This window comes from Budorcas taxicolor, chromosome 18 (assembly GCF_023091745.1).
Source record: "Budorcas taxicolor isolate Tak-1 chromosome 18, Takin1.1, whole genome shotgun sequence".
Lineage (NCBI taxonomy): Eukaryota > Metazoa > Chordata > Mammalia > Artiodactyla > Bovidae > Budorcas > Budorcas taxicolor.
This window is the reverse complement of record NC_068927.1, coordinates 50,442,991-50,461,467: the sequence shown is the minus strand read 5'-3', so window position 1 is coordinate 50,461,467 and position 18,477 is coordinate 50,442,991. Positions and strand designations below refer to the sequence as shown.

Below are 18,477 nucleotides of genomic sequence, written 5' to 3'. Positions count from 1 at the left end.
ATCCCTGATAGAGGAACTAAGAGAGGAGGGCATGGCAACCCACTCCAGTATTCTTGCCTGGAGAATCCCCATAGACAGAGGAGCCTGGGGGGCTATAGTCCACGGGGGTCACAAAGAGTCAGACATGACTGAGCGACTCAGCACAGCACAGAGGAACTGATATTGGACATGCTGAATGGTGTGGCCAAAAAAAGAAATAAAAAGTAATGAAATGCCTTCTCTTCACCTAGGGTCTTGTTTACTGTCTTCCATTAACTGTCAGCTCCACTAGGCCAAGGGTTTGTGTCTATTTGGTTCACCACTGTATCATCTCCAGGACCTAGAACCATACCTTATAGGTAGGTACTCAGGAAATACTTGACTAAAATGAAATCCAGTGGGGTTAAAGACACGTGACTCAAGACGGGCCAATGATAGCAGTGTAGTGACGTTCCTTTGGCCCTGAGTGATTCATTCAGAGACGGATGTGTAACTTAATCCATGCCAATGGGAATCTTCGCTGGGATTTATGGTATACTTATGACGAGTATATCAAAACTCAACAACTTGTGTGCTTTAAACATGTACTGTTTCTTATGCATCACTTACACTTCAGTAAAGTTGGAAATAATTGTAAAGTAGATACACAATAGGCAAAGTATTAAATCAGTAGCAGCTTACAAATATCTACGTAGTGAGTGGTTTTAAAAATCCAGTATTGGTGGAAAATAAATGGTCGTGTCTATGCTTTAAAACATTAAGACAACGTTAGCAATAGGACTTTCTGCAATTATTGAGTCCATGTTCTGTATCTGCACTGTCCAATACAGCTGCCACATGTGGCTGTGAACATTTGAAATGTGGCTAGTGGGACTAATAACTGAATTTTTAATGTATTATTTTCATTAACTCCATTAAGGTGAAAAGACACATGCTGTTATTGTCACATACTGCCACAGCACAGCTTTACAACTAAAAGTTTTTAAAAAAAAAGTTATTTGAAAAAAAAACTGTATAGTTGACATACGCTGAGCATACTCTAACATACTCTGAGCCGTGCACTATTTATTACCTTATAAGATGCATTTTATGGAATTAACAACCCCATTGTACAGATGAGGAAACTGAGGCTCAGAAAAGGATATAGATAACTTAACCTGATTGCAACAGTGAGGACTGGTTGAGCTAGGATTGGGGCTAAGGTGTCTTTGACTCCAAGGCAGGGCCCTGCCTTCTGCCTGCCCGCCCACCCATGGTCCAACCTCCACCCCTCCCACCTCACTGCCCTCACCTCACCTCCAGCCCACTAGTTGCCTGCTACACTTTTCTTGAACTCCTCATTGAGCAGGTTCACAATTGTCTGTAGCTTGGCCTCATCCACAAAGCCATCACCATTCTGGGCACAGACGGGAAAGAGCACAGACTTGTAGGTCTCTCACCCCGTGGGAGCTCCAGCCTCCCTCCCTGTCCAGGAACCTTGCTCAGAATCACCTTCTTTGAATGTATCAGTTTCCCATCCACAAACACTTCAAACTCCCCTGTAGCCTGGGCAGATATTTCTTCCTCCTGGGGAGGGAATGGTGGCGGTTAGTGGAGGCAAAGAACTCCCCTCCAAGTCCCTTGGGGAGTCTTGGAGCCCTGATTGTCCCCCACTCTCCCAAGCCACCAGCACACTCACGAAGATTAGAGAGTTTGGAAATTGCTGCTCCAGACTCTTTCTCAGTAGGATGTACTGTGGGGAGGAGATGGGATTATGCGGTTATGGGATCACAAGGTCATAGGTCTTGAGAAGAGGGAAAACAGGAACCCCTTCCAGACATCGTGGCTCAAACTCCCCCCACCTCCAAAGCCAAAACTACTTACCCGCAGGCTGTAGCTTCAGAGGCCACTGGAGGCCGAGGACAGAGAGGAGGGAGGCAGAGAGAGGTGGAAGGAAGATACATCATTAGAATCTCCTGAAGTCCAGAGGGACACTGTGAAGAGCTAAGTCAGATCTCGTCCCTCCCCTGCTCAGAAGCATCTGAACACAAAAATAACAGAGTCCTCCCCATGGTCCACAAGTCCCGACAGGATCCACCCCATCACCTCTCTGCTCCATCTCTTCCCTCTGTCCCTCTGGCTCCAACCACAGGGACCTCCTAGCCCTTCTTTCAAAACTCCAGGGCTGCCTTGCCTCAGGATCTTTGACCTGGCTGGTCTCTCTGCAGAATACTCTTTCCCTGGTAGCTCAAAGGCTCCTTCTCGCCCCTCTTTCAGATTTTTGGTCGAGTATTGCCTCCTTGTGGATACTCCAGCTAACCTGTGACACCCACCCACCCCCACAAGATGCCTTTTGTCCATAGCACTGGTCACCTTCTAAGATACTAGATAACTTGCCATGTGCTGTGTTTATTGCCCATTTCTGCCCCTCCACATCAGAATGTCAGTGCCACAGCCATCTTTGTCTTATTCACTACTGTGTCTCTGATGCTGAGAGTAGGGTCAGCACATGGTAGGTGCTGAATAAATGGTTGTTCAGTGAATAAAATAATGAATGAATCCATGGAGTCAGAGAAAGAGAAAGAAGATGGAGAATTCCCTGGTGGTCCAGCGGTTAAAATTTCACACTTCCACTGAGGGGTGCACGGGTTTGATCTTTGATCCTTGGTCAGGGAAGCTTTGCGTGCAGCACAGGTTTGACCAAAAAAGGAAGAAGAAAAAGGAGGACATAGGCAGAGAAAGAGGAGGAAAGGGGGAAAGAGAGGAGAAAGAGCTACACATCACAAGCGGAAAGAGAAACAGGCAGTGAGTTGGAGAGAGAGCTAGAGAGAAACCATTGCACGGGGGCGGGGCAGGAGGGGTTGGGGGGCACTGGAGGGGAAGACAAAGCCTCACCCCCAGCCACGTTCAGTCCTGGGTCTCAAGGAAGTCAAGGAAGGTCACTGCTGTTTACTCTTGTCATTGACACAAAGATTCCACTCTGGGATCACAAATGTGGACCCCTCTGGCCTTTGTATTCGGTGGGCCCCCTTTCCCTTGCTACCCAGATCCCCCTACTTGTATCTGACCCTCCCCACCCCACTTGGTAGCCTCATCACTGAGACGTTGCAGCCTAAGACCCACCTCCCAAGAAAGGCTGTTTCCAAGTCCTCAGCCTCTGAAGTTCTCCCATTCCTCCTCTTCCCTCTTCCTGCCCCCATCTCCCGCCCCCACCCCAGGAACACATGGCTTGGCTCAGCCCTCTGTCTTCTGAAGACCTGGCCCACAGGGGCAGGAGAGTGAATGAATGAACCCAGAGCTTTCTGGTCCCAAAGAGAATGGCAGGCCCAGAGGCGGAAGCAGGTGTGGCCAGGGACAGCTCTTTACCAGTAAACCACTCGAACCATGATCTTGTTTTCCGCTTTGAGGTTCCCACTGATGGAGGCTAATGCGGTGGCAGGAACCGGTAAGATGGCCTGGATGGCCCCTAGGATGGGCGTCCCTGGGACATGTCCAGAAGAAGAAGCTATCAACTTGGTGGTCGATGGGTCTGTCCTCAGAGGGGACCCGCGGGATGGGGACCGCAAATCGGTGGCCAATGGAGTAAGAGCAGGAAGGGGCTCTTGGATGGGAGGAAATCCACTGGCGGCTGATGAAACTTGCTTCACCCTCGGGCTTGGCTCAAGATTCTTGGCAGGTGACACAGTGAGCGTGGGTTCAAGTTCCAGGGGCGGGCCCGAAGGCAGAGACGAGTCAGGGAGGGATTCCAAGGCAGGAATCAGGACCCGAGATGGGATCGGGGTTGGGATCGGGTCCGGAATTGGGATCTGGACCGGAGTCGGGGACCGGATCAGTGTCGGGGTCCCGATCGGTGTCGGGACCCGGACAGGAGTCGGAGGCCGGACGGGAGTCGGGGGGCGGACGGGAGTCGGGGGCCGGACCGGAGTCGAGAGCGGGACCGGAGTTGAGGGCGGGACCGGAGTTGGGGGCCGGACCGGAGTCGAGGGCGGGACCGGAGTTGGGGGCCGGACCGGAGTTGGGGTCCGGAATGGAGTTGGGGTCCGGAACGGAGTTGAGGGCGGGATCGGAGTTGGGGTTCGGACCGAAGTTCGGGTCCGGACCGGAGTTGAGGGCGGGACCGGAGTTGGGGTCCGGACCGGAGTTGGGGTCCGGATGGGGGTCAGGGTCTGGATGAGAGCCGGCGTCCGGACCAGAGTCGTGATCCGGGTCGGGCCCGAGTTCGGGCTCGCAGTCGGAGTCCGAACCTGAATGGAGGTCCTGCGCTGAGTCGAACCCCGGACTGGAGTCGAGGCCTGGGCCGGGGTAGGGGCTGGGGTCCGCGGCTGGTTGTTCATGGGGTCCCACGGCGCACCCCAGGTAGTCGGGGTGGCGATCCCTCCCTACCCTCCTGCCTTGGGGCGGGAAGAGTCTCTTCCGCACTGGATTCTAGCGACCACAATGGGGCCCTGTTGCGCGGGGTTCCATTGGGCGCGCGGATTCTACCGCCCAGAGCTGGGGATGGAGCAGGGACCTCTGGATCTCACCTGATAACTCCCATACCACTAATCCCTACCTCCAGTTGCCAATGCCCTTAATGTTCAGGCATTCACTATTTGTTTATCGAGTGCCTGCAATGTGCACCCTCCTGAGCTGGGTGACTCTTCAGACACAGCAGTCAGGAGACCGGGTCCGGAGATTAGGCTCCCTGTACAGTAGGGGAGATATGCGTGAGTCCGACTCTGCGATCCCAGGGACTGTAGCCCGCCAGGCTCCTCTGTCCATGGGAGTCTCCAGGCAAGAATACTGGAGTGAGTTGCCATTTCCTCTTCCAGGGGTTCTTCCTGACCCAGGAATGGAGCCTGTGTCTCTTGCACTGGCAGGTGGATACTTTACCACTGAGCCACCTGCAAAGCCCAGGGGAGATATACCCAAACGACATTCCAGTGAGGTCAGAATGAGGGTGACCTGGAGAAGAATAACAACAGATCTTACATTCACATAGCACTAAATGCTATACACATGTCCATAGCTGGAACGCGGCAGAACCAGGATTCAAACCACAGCTATCAGACTCCAGGGTCTGGACACAGAATCCTGGATACAGGACTCTATCACACTGTGAGCTCTTCCATGGTGGGAACTTGTCTGGCTCACTGCTGAATCCCCAGCTCCTACAATAAGGCCTGGCACACAGTAGGCACTCAATAAATGTCTTTATTTTGAAACAGCTTTTTAAATATAATTTTATTTATTTACTTCCCTGGTGGCTCAGATGGTAAAGCATCTGTCTACAATGCGGGAGACCCAGGTTCGATCCTTGAGTTGGGAAGATCCGCTGGAGAAGGAAATGGCAATCCACTCCAGTACTACTGCCTGGAAAATTCCATGGACAGAGGAGCCTAGTAGGCTACAGTCCATGGGGTCGCAAAGTCGGACACGACTGAGCGACTTCATTCATTCATTCATTCTTGACTGTGCTGGGTCTTTGTTGTTGCTCAGGCTTTTCTCTAGTTGCAGTGAACAGGGACTATTCTCTAATTGTGGTGCTCAGGCTTCTCACTGCAGTGACTTCTCTTGTTAAGGAGCACTGGGCTCTAGGATGTGCAGAGGCTTCAGTAATTGCGGTTCCCTGGCTCTAGAGTATGGGCTCAGAAGTTGTGGCACACGGGTTTAGTTGCTCCATAGCATGTAGGATCTTCCCAGACCACGGGTTGAACCCGTGTCTCCTGCACTGGCAAGTGGTGGATTCTTTACCACTGAGCCACCAGGGAAGCCCCTGCAACAGTTGTAACACTTCCCAGAAGTTGGGAAAATAGTACAGAGAATCCCAATGTAACTGTCACTCAGCTTTCCTCAATAACAACATCTTAAGTAACCATAGTACGTTATCAAAACCAACTAGTCCAATACTATTAGATCAGGTACAGACCTTATTCAGATTCATGCAAGGGTTTCAAGCAGAAGCCTACAGTGCTTCTCAACCTCTGAGAGTCCTTCCTGTGCTAATTTTTGGGCCTGGGTTCCCAAAACCAGGAGGATCAAGAAAGACTGAACTTTCTGTGTGATGCTGGGTAAGCCTCTTCCACATCTTTGGGCTTTAGTTTGCTCCTCTGTGAAATGAACTTGAAGTAGGCTTTCCTCTTATAGCATAATATTGAGAACTAACATTTACTGAGCAGCTATCATATGCCAGCCTCTGTTATAAAATGCTTGTAGTTATTAACTCACTACTCACAAACTTCTGAAGCAGATTCTATTACTAGTCTCATTTTACAGGAGAGAGAGGTAAAGTGACTTGTTTGAATAAGTGGCAGAACCAAGATCTGAACCACAGCAGTCGGATTTCTGTGTTTGCAAGCTTTGGGTTTTGTTTGTTTGGGCTGCATCGGCTCTTAGTTGCGGCATGCTGGATCTTTCCTTGTGGCCCATGAACTCTAGTTGTGGCACACAGGCTCAGTAAGCTTGCGGTGCACAGGCTTTATTGGATCTTAGTTCCCACTAGGGATTGAACTCCTGTATTCCAAGGCAGATTCTTAACCACTGGACTACCAGGAAAGTCTCTGGCTAGGTGAGGTGGTGGGGAATTGTCTTTGTTTTTGCTTTTTTTTTCCTTTTGGAGTGGTCATTTAGGTTACTTTATTTCCTATTACCATTGTGCTAAATGCAGTAAGTGTACACCTGAAAGATTTAAAGCTCTGCCAAGAGAGAAAAAAAGGACCAGTTTCTCCTTGGTGTGGAAAACCTTATACCTGAGTCCTCTGGAGCTCTCCCTCCTTTCACCTTTAAAGTGAAGGATTTGTACCAGAATAACTTTATCTTCCCTGTAAGCACTGATCATCCAAGATGGTCTTCCTTGCCCCAGAAGCTGCTAGCTTAGGCTAAGCCTACAGCAGCCTGTGAGGAAAAGCCATGGAACAAATCCTGTGTTTTAAAGGGTCTGCTGACTTGGGTGTGGAACTCTTCCCTTATGGTGGTGAATCAGAACTCTGGCCATCGCTCTTTGATAATCCATCACTGTTCCTGTGATGACTCAGAGATGTGTACCGCAATGGTGCCAAGATTCTGAGACAGGTAAGGCATCCTTAACACAAGGAACTACATCAAAGAGAGAGCCCATGGGATTCAGCTGCCCGCTTTCAGATTTTACGCAGTCGTTGATCAAAAACACATGATGAGGGTAACAACTTTCCATCTTTGCCTTTAAACTGAGTTCTGCACTCTGGGCAGATGGCATAATTTGTTCAAGGCAGCAAAGACTTGGGCTCTGAAAAGCAATTTGTCTTTGAAGGAATAATGGGGCTGGTGTTGATGTCTGTCTTTAATCTCAATTTAAACATTATTTGATGATAGGCTTTTGCTTCCATGTCCATATTCCCCCCCCCGCCCCGCCTTTTTTTTTTTCTTTAATTTTTACTTTTTGGCTGTTTCGTGTGGAATGTGGGATCCTAGCTCCCCACCAGGAATCAAACCTGAGCCTCATGCATTGGATGCATGGAATCTTAACCACTGGATCACCAGGAAGTCCCTCAATGTCCATATTCCTTAATGGTACAGATTATCCTCATAACACAGAAATTCAATATGGTGAAACGTGAAAGAGGAGTTTGTACATATAGGTATGTATTCAACATGATATCTGCTGACTAAATTAAAAGAATATATGTAAATCAACTATACTTCAATAAAAAAAATTTTTTTAAAGAATATGTGGATCCCTTGGCTGATGTCCTTCATAGAAGGACTCCTTCATTTGTTGTTACTTTTCTCACCGTTCTCTCATCTTTCACCCCTATGATTTTGCTCATTTCCAAAGGTGTTTGGGCACTGTCCCAGCCATTAGAAAATACGGGGAAGGAGGACTGTCAGAAATTGGCTGATGTGGGCTTTTTAAAAAATTCATTTATTTATTTATTTGGCTGCACCATACCACACAGAAAAGTGTGGAGTCTTACTACTGGAGAGCCAGAGAAGTCCTGATGCAGACTCTTTATAGCTTCAGTGGTCGAAGTAGTATTAGATGTATGATGCGCTGTTTTAGGACAGTCCTCAAATTTAGGAAGATATCCCCCTCTCTACTAGATCTTAGATTTGCTCCATCTCATTAGGAAGGAGCAGCAACAATTACCCCACTCTCTGAGCCTCCCATTCCTCTGTAGAATAGGTTCTTTCTGTTCTCACCAACTGGTTCTGTTTTTTTGCCTGCCATGTACAGTACTTACATCTAGTATTAAAAACAAACCCTGACTTTTGGTAGAGAAAGGGACACTCTTTTGCTCACGTATTCCATGTGATTTGAACAGGCTAACCTTAATCCCCGCCACACACCAGGCAAATGGCCAAGCCTGGCCAATCAAAATAAGTCATACTTGTCTGGCCACTAGTTCAGGTAAGGCCATGTGACAAGCCAGGGGCAGTGAAAGCCCATCCATCCTACATATGAAGTCCTCCCAGAGATAACTGGAGAAAAACATTGAGCCTCTGAACTCAGTCCTGCTGAAGCGACACCTGCCACGGGATTTTCAATTTTATGAACTAATAAATTCTCTTGTTTATGTAAACAACTTTGAGTTATTTCCAACCCTCTGCAACAGAATCTTGTCTATTATTCTTCTCAGGAGACAAAAATCTCTTCCCTCAGCCCCAACACCACATACAAAGCACTCAACTTGATGAGTCAAAGCTGATCAAACTAAGAGCTTTTATAGATGTCTCTGGAGGGATAGGGAGAGAAAGAGAGACAGGATATAAATAACCACTATGTACAACTTCCAATGGCAAAATTCTCCCCGTCACCCTTTCCAGCTTGAACTCCTAAGTGTCTGAAGCGGAAAACACAAAAACATTCAGGTTCTGTTTCCACGTGCTCATGGAGAAGGGCCAGGTCAAGCCTAGAAACAGAGTAAGTAGGAAGCATTAGAAAGGGTTGCCTCTGGGACTTCCCCGGCGGTCCAGTGGTTAAGAATCCAGGCTTTCAATGCAGGAGACCTGGGTTCCATCCCTGAACCGGAACTAAGATCCCCCAAGCCAATGGGTAGGGCGAAAATAAGGGGAAGGGGGGCTGCCCTCTGCCTTTCCTCCCTCTCTCCAGTGACTGGAAATCAGTGGAGAAGCTCAAGCCTGAAGCTCCCCACCTCTTGAGGCCCAAAGGTCATCTAAAGAGAAGATGCCAAGGAGCTCAAAAGGACAGTTAAAAGGGATGCTGCTGCTGCTGCTGCTAAGTCGCTTCAGTCGTGTCCGACTCTGTGCGACCCCAAAGACGGCACCCCACCAGGCTCCGCCGTCCCTGGGATTCTCCAGGCAAGAAACAGAACTAAATCAAGTGAAAACTGAGAAGTGGCCTTTAGAATCTTCCAGAGACTCTACCCACCCCCACCCCACACCCATTTTACGGAGAAAGAGGATCTACAGCTAAAGCAGGGGCTGCCTCTGTCCATTGTGCCCAAAGTGCGCAGAGGCGGGAGAGGTGGGTTAACTACCTCCCGAGCATACACGGAAGCAGCAGATATGACGTAAATCGAACGAGCGTCTCCATCTTCAGGGTGACTCCAGTCTGAGGATGGGCTACGGGGGAGAAAAGTAAGATCTAGACCCTTTAAATTCTCATATCCTGTTTTCCCACCCGCCACAGAGAGGAACCCAAAGCCAACCAAGGGACTTGTGAAACGACCCAACCAGAAAAAGGCTGGAGAGAAACAGACCAATCAGGAAGGTCCATCAAGGACTCAGGCCAATTGCACCACAGAGATTAATGAAAGCAGCCAAGGAGCTCAAGGCTTACGTCTGCGATCGAGCCCCTCACCTCGGGCCATCCCCGGGACCTTCCTGCGTCCTCATGTTGTTGAGTGCATCAGGGAGCGCGTGGACCGATGGCTCCGGGGTCCCCGCCAACAAGCGAGGCCCAGTATCCCGGCTAGGGCCACGGCGTCGCACGTGGACCAGCAAGAGCGCAGCGCTGGCCAAGCCCGCGGCCACCAGCAGTCCCAAAGCTGGCGGCAAAAGGAAGCGCTGTGGGTCCCTCTGTCTCAGGCCGGGCTGGGCCGCCGGCAATGCGCCCGCGCCGTCGGGGTGAACCGGGAACTCGCACCGCGCGCCCATGTAGCCCGGCGCGCAGGCGCAGACGAGGCCGGAGAAGTGCGCGTAGCAGCGGCCGCCGTGGGCGCAGGGGCGCGCGGCACACGGATCGGCGCGCTCCCGACAGTCGCGGCCGCCGAAGCCCAGCGCGCAGGAGCAGCGGCGCGCGCCGCCTCCCTCCAGGCAAGTGCCGCCGTTGGCGCAGGTGTGGCCGGTGCAGTCTTCCAGGTCGTGCTCGCAGCGCGGCCCCGCGAAGCCGGCGCGGCAGCGGCAGCGGAGGGCGTGGCCCAGATCCAAGCAGAGTCCGCCTGTGGGGAAGGGAGCATCAGGGTAGCGGCTCCCCCGACCCACCCGCGCTTCTTTTTCTCAGCTCGGAAGTCCCCGCCCTCACCTCTTCTCTGGGCCCCCTCTATCTCGTTTAATTCAAAGGCTCTGGGAGTTCGCCTGGAAAGCCAGCCCGCCTCCTTTCCCCCCGAGTGGTCTTGGATTGACTGAGCCTCACACCTCTGTTTGTCTTTTTGTCTCGGCTTTAACCGTACTGAAATAGTTAACAGTTCCAGAACGACGGGTCTGAACCACCTTGCCTTTGCCCATGCCTCCTCCTCCCCTTTCTCTTCCTCCTTTTCTCCCATTCTTTTCCCCTGCTCTCTTCTCAGATGTACTCAGGCGCCCCCTCCTCCCGGAAGCCATCCCTGATTCTTCCTCCATCCCAGCCCTGCGCTCCCTTAGCCACTGTTGGCTCTGTCTGAGGACGACTCTGTCTTCCCTTCTGGACTGATACCCCTCTGAGGACAGAGCGCAGAGCTGTCCTGGTCACTACTGTGTCCCCAGTACCACTCAGCCCAGAGTAAACACACTCAATGAGTGTTTGGGAGAGCAGTGGGCTTCTAAAAGGCGTCCCCGGTGGCTCCATTCGGGAAGATCCTCTGGAAAAGGAAAAGGCAACCCAGTCCAGTATTCTTGCCTGGGGAATCCCACAGACAGAGGAGCCTAGTGGGCTACAGACCATGGGGTCACAGAAAGTCCCACAAGATTTAGCGACTAAACAACAAGTATTATAAGAAGAAGAGCTCACTGAGCCCTTCACATTCCTGATCTCCTTTAATGCTGTAATACCTATATCAAATCAGTACCCTTCTGTGGCTCCATCTCCCTCAGGGTAACACCAAAATCCTCTCCGTAACCCATGAAGCCCTACAGGCTGACCTCCCTGACCTCATCTCTGAATCAACCCTCACTCACTCTGCTCCAACCACACCCGCTTCCCCACCGTCCTCAGCACATTCCTGCCTCAGGGTCTTTGCACATGCTCATCCCTCCTGGAACATACTCTTCCCTCAGACTCCCACATGACTCCCTCCGGACCTTCAGCATGGCCTTCCCTACCCATTCTAGCTGACATGTCAATCTGCCACCCATACACACTACTCCCCACCCCCCGCCCCCGGCTTTATTTTTCTTCTTAGGTTTTTATCACCATCTAACCTTCGTGTGTCTGTGTGCATGCAAAGTCGTTTCAGTCATGTGCGACCCTATGGACTGCAGCCTGCCAGGCTCCTCTGTCCATGGGATTCTCCAGGCAAGAATACTGGAGTGGGTTGCCGTGCCTTCCTCCAGGAGGTTCAAACCTGGTTTGAACCCCAGGGATCAAACCTGCATCATGTCTACCTACATTGACAGGTGGGTTCTTTACCACTAGCGCCACCTGGGAAGTTCCTCTATGATGGTAGGAGTTTCCATCTCATTTCCTACTGCATTCCCAAAACAGGGCCTGGCACACAGTGAATGGTCAACAAAGATTTCTGAGATAGGAATAGCATCTCACCCAGTTCACAGAACAAACTGAGGCTGGGCAGCCGGGGGGAGGATCACTTCCTCAGGCCTCAGGGCAGAATCAGGATCCGCCTACCCCGCCCCGCAACTGTGTGAGCCAAGCCCTTTTCTTGCCCACTGACCATGCAGGGTCCCCCACCTTCATCCCTCACCACTCTGTTCTCCCCACCTCACCATTCCGGCATGGCTGCAGGCTGCACCGGTCCACCCGCTTCTCACAATTGGAGCCTTGGAAACCGGGCGGGCAGTGGCAGATGTAGGCAGAGTCGGGGTCTGCGCCCCCCACACACAAGCCACCGTTGAAACAAGGTCCATCCGCACATGTCACCCCGCTCACCTCACACCGCAACCCGTAGAACCCTCGGGGACAGGTGCATTCAAAGGACCCCAGGGTTTCCTGGGCACAGGCAAGAAGACTTGGGATCAGCATTCCCTTGGAGTGAAACCCTATCCCACTCCTCACTCCGGTCCCACCTCCCAGGTCACAGAGGCCTCCTGGGGAAGTCCCTGGGCCAAGACAACCCCTCTGTTCTGTGTTTCTGGGTCTGCCCACCCAGCCCCACAGAGGGGAGGCTCTGGAGGCCCAGAGAGATTCCATTCCCACCTCTATACCTTTGCCGATCAAATGCTGCCCGCCCTGTCTGCCCTCCCTGATGCTGCCTGCGTGGCCCTGGCCTAATTCCAGATCCTAGCTCTAAGCCCGCCTCCTCCATGAAGCCTTCCCTGGGTCTCCCCTTTTCATACCCTCCCTCTAACTTCAACGCTGAGTGTTTGTCACTGGCCCCCTCACTGAGCTCTGCTTCATCCCAGGCTCACCCCCACCACCACCTTTGCTTCCCCTAGGCCACTCATCTGGTCTAGCTTCTCCAATCACCCCCCATCCACCAAACTGGACTTCAGAAGCCCAGCCCAGGCCCATCTCCAGGAAGTCTTCTCTGATGCTCGCCCATCCCGAATCCTCAACCCACCTGGTCCCACCACCCTTACCTGAGCCCTGAGTTGTTCCCTACCCCACAGGATCCCTCAGCATTCCCACATCCACACCTTTAGGTGCCACCCACTGGGTCTGCTCTCTCCAACCCCCATCACCTCATCCTACTTCAGAGCCCCAGATGCAGGCTGGAGACCTCCAGGAAGCCCTCCCTGATAGCTAGCCTCCCTGAGGCCGCCGTGTCATGGAGCCCCAGACAGGGGACTCCCCGAGTAGTCCAGGATGAGGTGGGAGGGTTGATACTGACACTACAGCTGCCCCCATTGGCACACGGGTTCCCATCACAGGGCCCAGGCCCAGGCACGAGGCATCCAGTGGTGGCAGACGATGGGCCCCTGGAGCTGAGGCAGCTGCTGCTGGAGACAGGGATTGTGCAGAGGGGCCCAGTCCAGCCCTCCAGGCATTGACACTCATCGGGCTGCTCACAGAAGCCGTGCTCTGGGCTGCAGCCTGCTCGACACACCGCTGTGGGGGGAAGGAGAGGCAGAAGGAAGAGGAATATTGATGAAGGGCAGAGTCAGGAGGATAGGAAATCAGAGACCATTCTGAGCACTTTCCCTGCATCCCTTGTTTGATCTTTGTGACTGACAACCCACTATGCTACCTGGTATTGAAACCCCCGTTTACAGACAGGGAAACTGGGGCCCCAAGAGGCGGGGTGATTCACCCAGCAAGGAAGCAGTAGAGGGAGGATTTAAAACCCAGACCAATGAGTTCCAGAGTCTGTGCTCTTGGAAGGAGAATGGAGTGGGGGCTCCCAGGTCTGAGCCTGGAGAGAGGGAAAGGAAGAAAGAAGATTGAGGAGGGACCCCCCAGCCTTTCAGGGGAAATGGGAGGGCCTTGGATTAGGGCCGGTCTGGGAGGATATGGTAAGCCTGGGAGTTCTAGGGGCTCAGACATTGGGGTATCCAGGTAGGTGGGGATCCCAAGCTTTAGAACACAGTGGGGTCTGGAGTGCAATCGCAGGGAGCGGGGATTGGTGGGGCAGGGCGGTGGGGAATGGGAGGAGATATCCAAGTTCCTGAGTAGGAGTAGGAAAGCCCCAGAATTAGAAAAGCTTTGGGGTCTGAGCATCGGGAAAGGGGTGTGAGTATGGATTAGGGGATGAACTGGGGGTACAAGATGGGAAATGGGTGTGAGATTCCAACTGGGGGAGACAAGAGTGCTGGGAAGAGGGAACGGGGCTGGAGCGTCCAGGCAGGGCTTTCCCTGAAGGTGGTAGCTGGATCCTGGGAGCGGGCTGAAGACCCTGAGTGGAACTGGGGAGAGGTTCTCGCGTCCCCAGTTCCTTGAAGCGGGTAACCAGGTTGTGAAAGGGGCTTGGGGGCCGTGACGGGATGGGGTGGGGTTGAATGCAGGACTCACGCGGTGCCTCGCACTCGTCCTCAACGGGCGCGCAGGGACGCAGTTCCGGGTCACATCGCAAGGGAGCGCCACGCGAGCGGCAGAGGCGCGCGCACGCAGCCCCGACGGCCGGCGGCTCGCAGCGCGCACGGTAGGAGAAGCGCAGCTCCCAGGCGCCTGCGCGTTGCACGTCCCGGGTCCATGGGCCCCCAGCTGCCAGCAGACGCCGGCCGGCCACGCGCGCCAGCAGGCTCCAGGCGGCACCTGCGGGGAGAAGGGAGATGTGCTGGGATGCGGCCCGACTCAGTCTCGGGTTGGAGACGGAGGGCGCAGGCTCGCACTCTCCCTGCCCATCTCAAGGAGGTCAAAACACGCCTTTTGAGTTCTGAGGATAACAGTTACTTAGCAAGGCTGCAAACACCGCCAGTGAGCCCTGGGGATCTTTGATGACGCGATCCTGATGACCGTCATGATGATAACGGTGCTCCCGAAGCTGAAATGCCCCTGTATTTTGCCCTAGGATCTTTGCATATTAAAGTAGTGAAGAGACCTCTTAACCACCCTGGGACGTATGATAGATACCCCTTTATGGCCAAGGGACAATGACAGTCTTTGAAGTGAGGTCAAAACACCTCCAAATTGTGCCTCAGGATCTTCTTATATGAAAATGGTGACAGACCCCCCACAGTGGGTCTTATATAGCACCAAAGTTCCCCTCCAGTTAAGGTTAAGATAATCGATTGTCCCTCCCTGAAACCTCTCTGGTGAAACTGCAACGTCCCAAAGGGCTCCTGGGGCCCTCTATGTAGACAAGGTGACAGAGCTTGGCATACAAGAACAAGAAAGTAACTCATATTGGACCCTGGGTTCTCAAAATCAGATGGTGACAGAGCAGGACTGTTAAATATTATATCCTGGTCCACTGACTCAATTCCAAGAGAGTAAGAGAGCTTCTCCAGGCCCCCAACCCGCTTTGTCTGATGTCAGGACATTTCTGTATCGACACGCCAAGAGTCCTGGGGCTGTCAACGGCCCACACCACACTCTAGAACTGTGACGACACAGTTGGGGGCAGCAATTCTGTGAACACCCCACCCTATGGACAGCCCAATGTACTCTCCTTGACCTCACATCATGCCCCCAACTCCCTGGAGCCCCCACACTCCGCAGCAAAGACCCGGAACTGAAGACACTCACCTCCAATCTGTCCACCTAACTCCTCTCTCCAGGTTTCGATGATGAGAGAGAAGGTGCCCTGGTTGGGTGGAGGAAGGTGGGAGAAAAGAATGAAGACAGTGGTCAGGACAGGTACTGGTCAAGGCCAGACTTTAGGGGAAAAGAATGATGACCGTGCTGGATGCCAGACATGGACAGGACGATTCCCACAGGGACTGGCCCAGGGAAGGAATGACTTTTTCAGCTGTCTTTATTGAGCATTGAAGGACTGATGCTGAAGTTCCAATACTTTGGCCACCTGATGTGAAGAGCTGACTCATTGGAAAACACCCTGATGCTGGGAAAGATTGAAGGCAGGAGGAGAAGGGGATGACCGAGGATGAGATGGTTGGATGGCATCAACTCAATAGATATGAATTTGAGCAAACTCTGGGAGATGGTGAAGGACAGGGAAGTTTGGTGTGCTGCAATCCATGGGGTCGCAAAGAGGCGGACACCACTGAGTGAATGAACAATGACAACTGAGCACTCACTATGTGGGAACTCAAGATACCTAGTTGAATCCCTCAAAAGGGACTGCTGTGATCTACCATGATGGTCCCCCGTTTGTTTTACAGATGAGGGAGCTGAGGCTGGAAAAGAGAAAGTCACTTCCCTAAAAGGACAGGGGTCTAGAATTTTAAAAAAAACCTGTGTTCGCCCCTATGCTTTGAGGGTTGTGGGATGGGAAATAAGATTTTGGAGGTGAAAAAGTCATGGATTCAGGCCCCGACTGAAAGGTGTGAGATAAGGTGAGAAGATATTGGGGGTACCCAAGACAGAGTGTAGAAGGGTCCCCAGGTGCAAGGAAATTTGGGGATAAAAATTAGGATCCCAGTGTTTAGGGATCCCCAAGCAACACGGGGAGGGTTCTGGGAATTGAGAATTTCCAGAAGGTAAGCGTAGGGTTCTGGGAATTCGGGTTTCAAGATGTGGGTTGGGGGAGGGTGGATTTGGGATCCCTAGAGGGCAAGTTGGAGTCAGAAAACTGGGTCGCAAGAGTCGGACACAACTTAGCTGCTGAGCATGCGCGCATGGGTAGGGTTTCCGCGTGTGAGAATGTGGAATTCGAGATAGCGGTACTGGGAATTTGGAGTCCCAGGAGGGCAGGGTGTTGGAAGTTTGAGGGCAGATGGCAGCCGAGGTTCTGGTGAGGCCCCCACAGGGGAATGCCCCGGGGCTGGGTCTCACCGGCCAGGCGTCCCTGAAAGGCACTCGCAGGAGGCCGTCCGGCAGCCGCAGTTCCGGCGCTGGCGCTCCAGGTTGCGCAGTGTAGACCGGCCCGCGGGCACTCAGCGCCGCGCCCAGGGTGCAAGGAGCCTCGGCGGTCTCCTCGGAGAGCCCTGGCTTCAGGCAGACCCTGAAGAAGAGACGGCAGGAGCCCCCGGGCTTGCAGGGGGACCGCGGGGCGCCCGGACCTGGTCCCGGCCCAAAAGAGTGGATCTGCAGCTCGAAGACGCCGGCCGGCTGTGCCTGGGGCGGAGAGGGGAACCGCGTGAGGGGGACCGGGGCGGGGGGGAAGCCGGCGTCTCATCCTTCCCGCGCCCTGTCCCCAAGACTCCCGGGTCTCCCTCCCTCCCATACCCCCCTTCCACGTTGGCTCTGACCTGGGGAAGGAAAAAGAGCGCCAGGATCACCGTCGAGGAGAGGAGCTGGGGCATCTGCGGGGCGACCATGGCCTTTCGGGGGCTTTGGGAGCCGCAGCTGCGGGCTTCGGAGCCTTATATCTGAGAGGACGGCTCCGCCCCTTCGGGCAGCCGCGGGCTTCGGGGGACCCCAGGGGAGGAGGTCGCAGGGGAAGGAGAGCAGCGCGCTGGAGCGACAGTGAGATCCTGTCCCGGCCACAGGCGATGTAGTGAGTGTGTGATCTTACATGCCGTTGTGGGCACAACCTTGTGTGACTGAGGACAGGGTGGGGTTGGGGGTTAAGCTCGCGTGTCAGGTTGGATATGATTTTAAGACTCAGTAAGTATGTATGTGGTATAAGAGCTACAGGAAGGGGAGGGTACACGTGACTGTGATTGTGTGTCTAGGTGAGATTGTGTAGCTCCACGTGTGCCTGAAACTGTATGGTTAAACCTCTTTGTGAAGTCGTAAATAATTCTAAGATTGTGTGTGCGGTGTGCGGTGGTGGGAGGGGCGGTCGCATGCTCACACCTGCATGACGACGAACATGATTTCATGGTTGTGTGACTTTCTGAGATTGCCGTGGCTGTGTAGATGCCTCTCCGTGCAGTTGAGTGCGTGACTGTGAGCTCCTGTATAGTTGTAGGAACCTGTGACTTTGTGGTCTGTGCAGCTGCCTCTAGGTGGCTGGGTTTGTGTACATGGTAAGGTCTGCACCAGGCTGTGAATGAGTGAGGATCTGTGTGTGAAGGAGTCTGGGTGTGGAAGGTCCAGGGGTGTAGCCCTGTGTGGCTAGGATGAAGATCCAGTGTTCTTTGTGGACCCGTGTGTGCGTGTGTATGCCTGCATGCTCAAGTATGTTCCCCTCCCCAAAACAAAGCCACCCTCCCAACTCCCCGCCCCCGCCCCCCCATCACAGACGCACCAGACGCCCCGCCTCAGAGGGGACTCCCAGCTGTATGTAAATGCCGCCATCTGCCGGGCGGCCGCGCCCCTCCCCCTTAGGGCCGCAGCTGGGCTGCCCGTTTGGCCTCCGGAAGGTGTGAGCAGCAAATGGGCAGGAAATTCTGTCCTCACAGATCAGGGGCCCGCTCCCTCCACTCTAGGATGAATGGAAGAGGGGGCCACCCCCGCGCCCTCCAGAAGCCCCTTAGTATTCCAGGACGTCCGCAAGGCCAGCCAGTTAGAGCAGATGTTCCAGCCCTCTGGCCATAATCATTTTACTCCGTGCCAGGTGCTGAGCAAAGCCCTTTAGATGTAGTTAACTTTTTTTTTCCCTGCTAGAATTAAAAAAAAATATCCTACTTAGAGGCTAATAATTAAAAAGGAAAATCCAAGTTCAGTTACGTACATACATATTCTTCTTTTGGAGAAGGTGCTCAATCCACCACAGCTCAGTAGAGCCAGGCATACAGTGAGGGCTCTGGCATTTTTAATGAATAAAAGGACTCAATCTAAAC

General features: G+C 53.0%; 2 protein-coding genes across 2 annotated transcripts; both read right to left on the bottom strand.

Annotated features, from left to right (window-relative positions):
• Window positions 1-1,274: 1,274 nt before the first annotated feature.
• Window positions 1,275-4,292, bottom strand: SELENOV (selenoprotein V). The gene is made up of 6 exons (XM_052656705.1): window positions 3,995-4,292; window positions 3,325-3,904; window positions 1,843-1,867; window positions 1,658-1,711; window positions 1,471-1,545; window positions 1,275-1,375 (listed from the first exon to the last, which is right to left on the bottom strand). Exons 1-6 carry the CDS (start codon window positions 4,290-4,292, stop codon window positions 1,286-1,288), a joined length of 1,122 nt encoding a protein of 373 aa, XP_052512665.1. The 3' UTR covers window positions 1,275-1,285.
• Window positions 4,293-8,715: 4,423 nt separating this feature from the next.
• Window positions 8,716-17,067, bottom strand: DLL3 (delta like canonical Notch ligand 3). Its single transcript, XM_052656623.1, has 9 exons — window positions 16,999-17,067; window positions 16,583-16,864; window positions 15,374-15,431; window positions 14,198-14,440; window positions 13,080-13,297; window positions 12,016-12,238; window positions 9,737-10,316; window positions 9,414-9,498; window positions 8,716-8,825 (listed from the first exon to the last, which is right to left on the bottom strand). Exons 1-9 carry the CDS (start codon window positions 17,065-17,067, stop codon window positions 8,820-8,822), a joined length of 1,764 nt encoding a protein of 587 aa, XP_052512583.1. The 3' UTR covers window positions 8,716-8,819.
• Between the last annotated feature and the right edge of the window lie 1,410 nt (window positions 17,068-18,477).

What these genes read in the sequence shown, in the direction of transcription:
- DLL3 (XM_052656623.1), bottom strand. Translation starts at nt 17,067, where the DNA reads ATGGTCGCCCCGCAGATGCCCCAGCTCCTCTCCTCGACGGTGATCCTG. An exon ending in CGCTCTTTTTCCTTCCCCAG is followed by an intron (nt 16,865 to 16,998) that starts GTCAGAGCCAAC and finishes TCTCCGCCCCAG; the next exon opens with GCACAGCCGGCCGGCGTCTT. An exon ending in CTTTCAGGGACGCCTGGCCG is followed by an intron (nt 15,432 to 16,582) that starts GTGAGACCCAGC and finishes CCACCCAACCAG; the next exon opens with GGCACCTTCTCTCTCATCAT.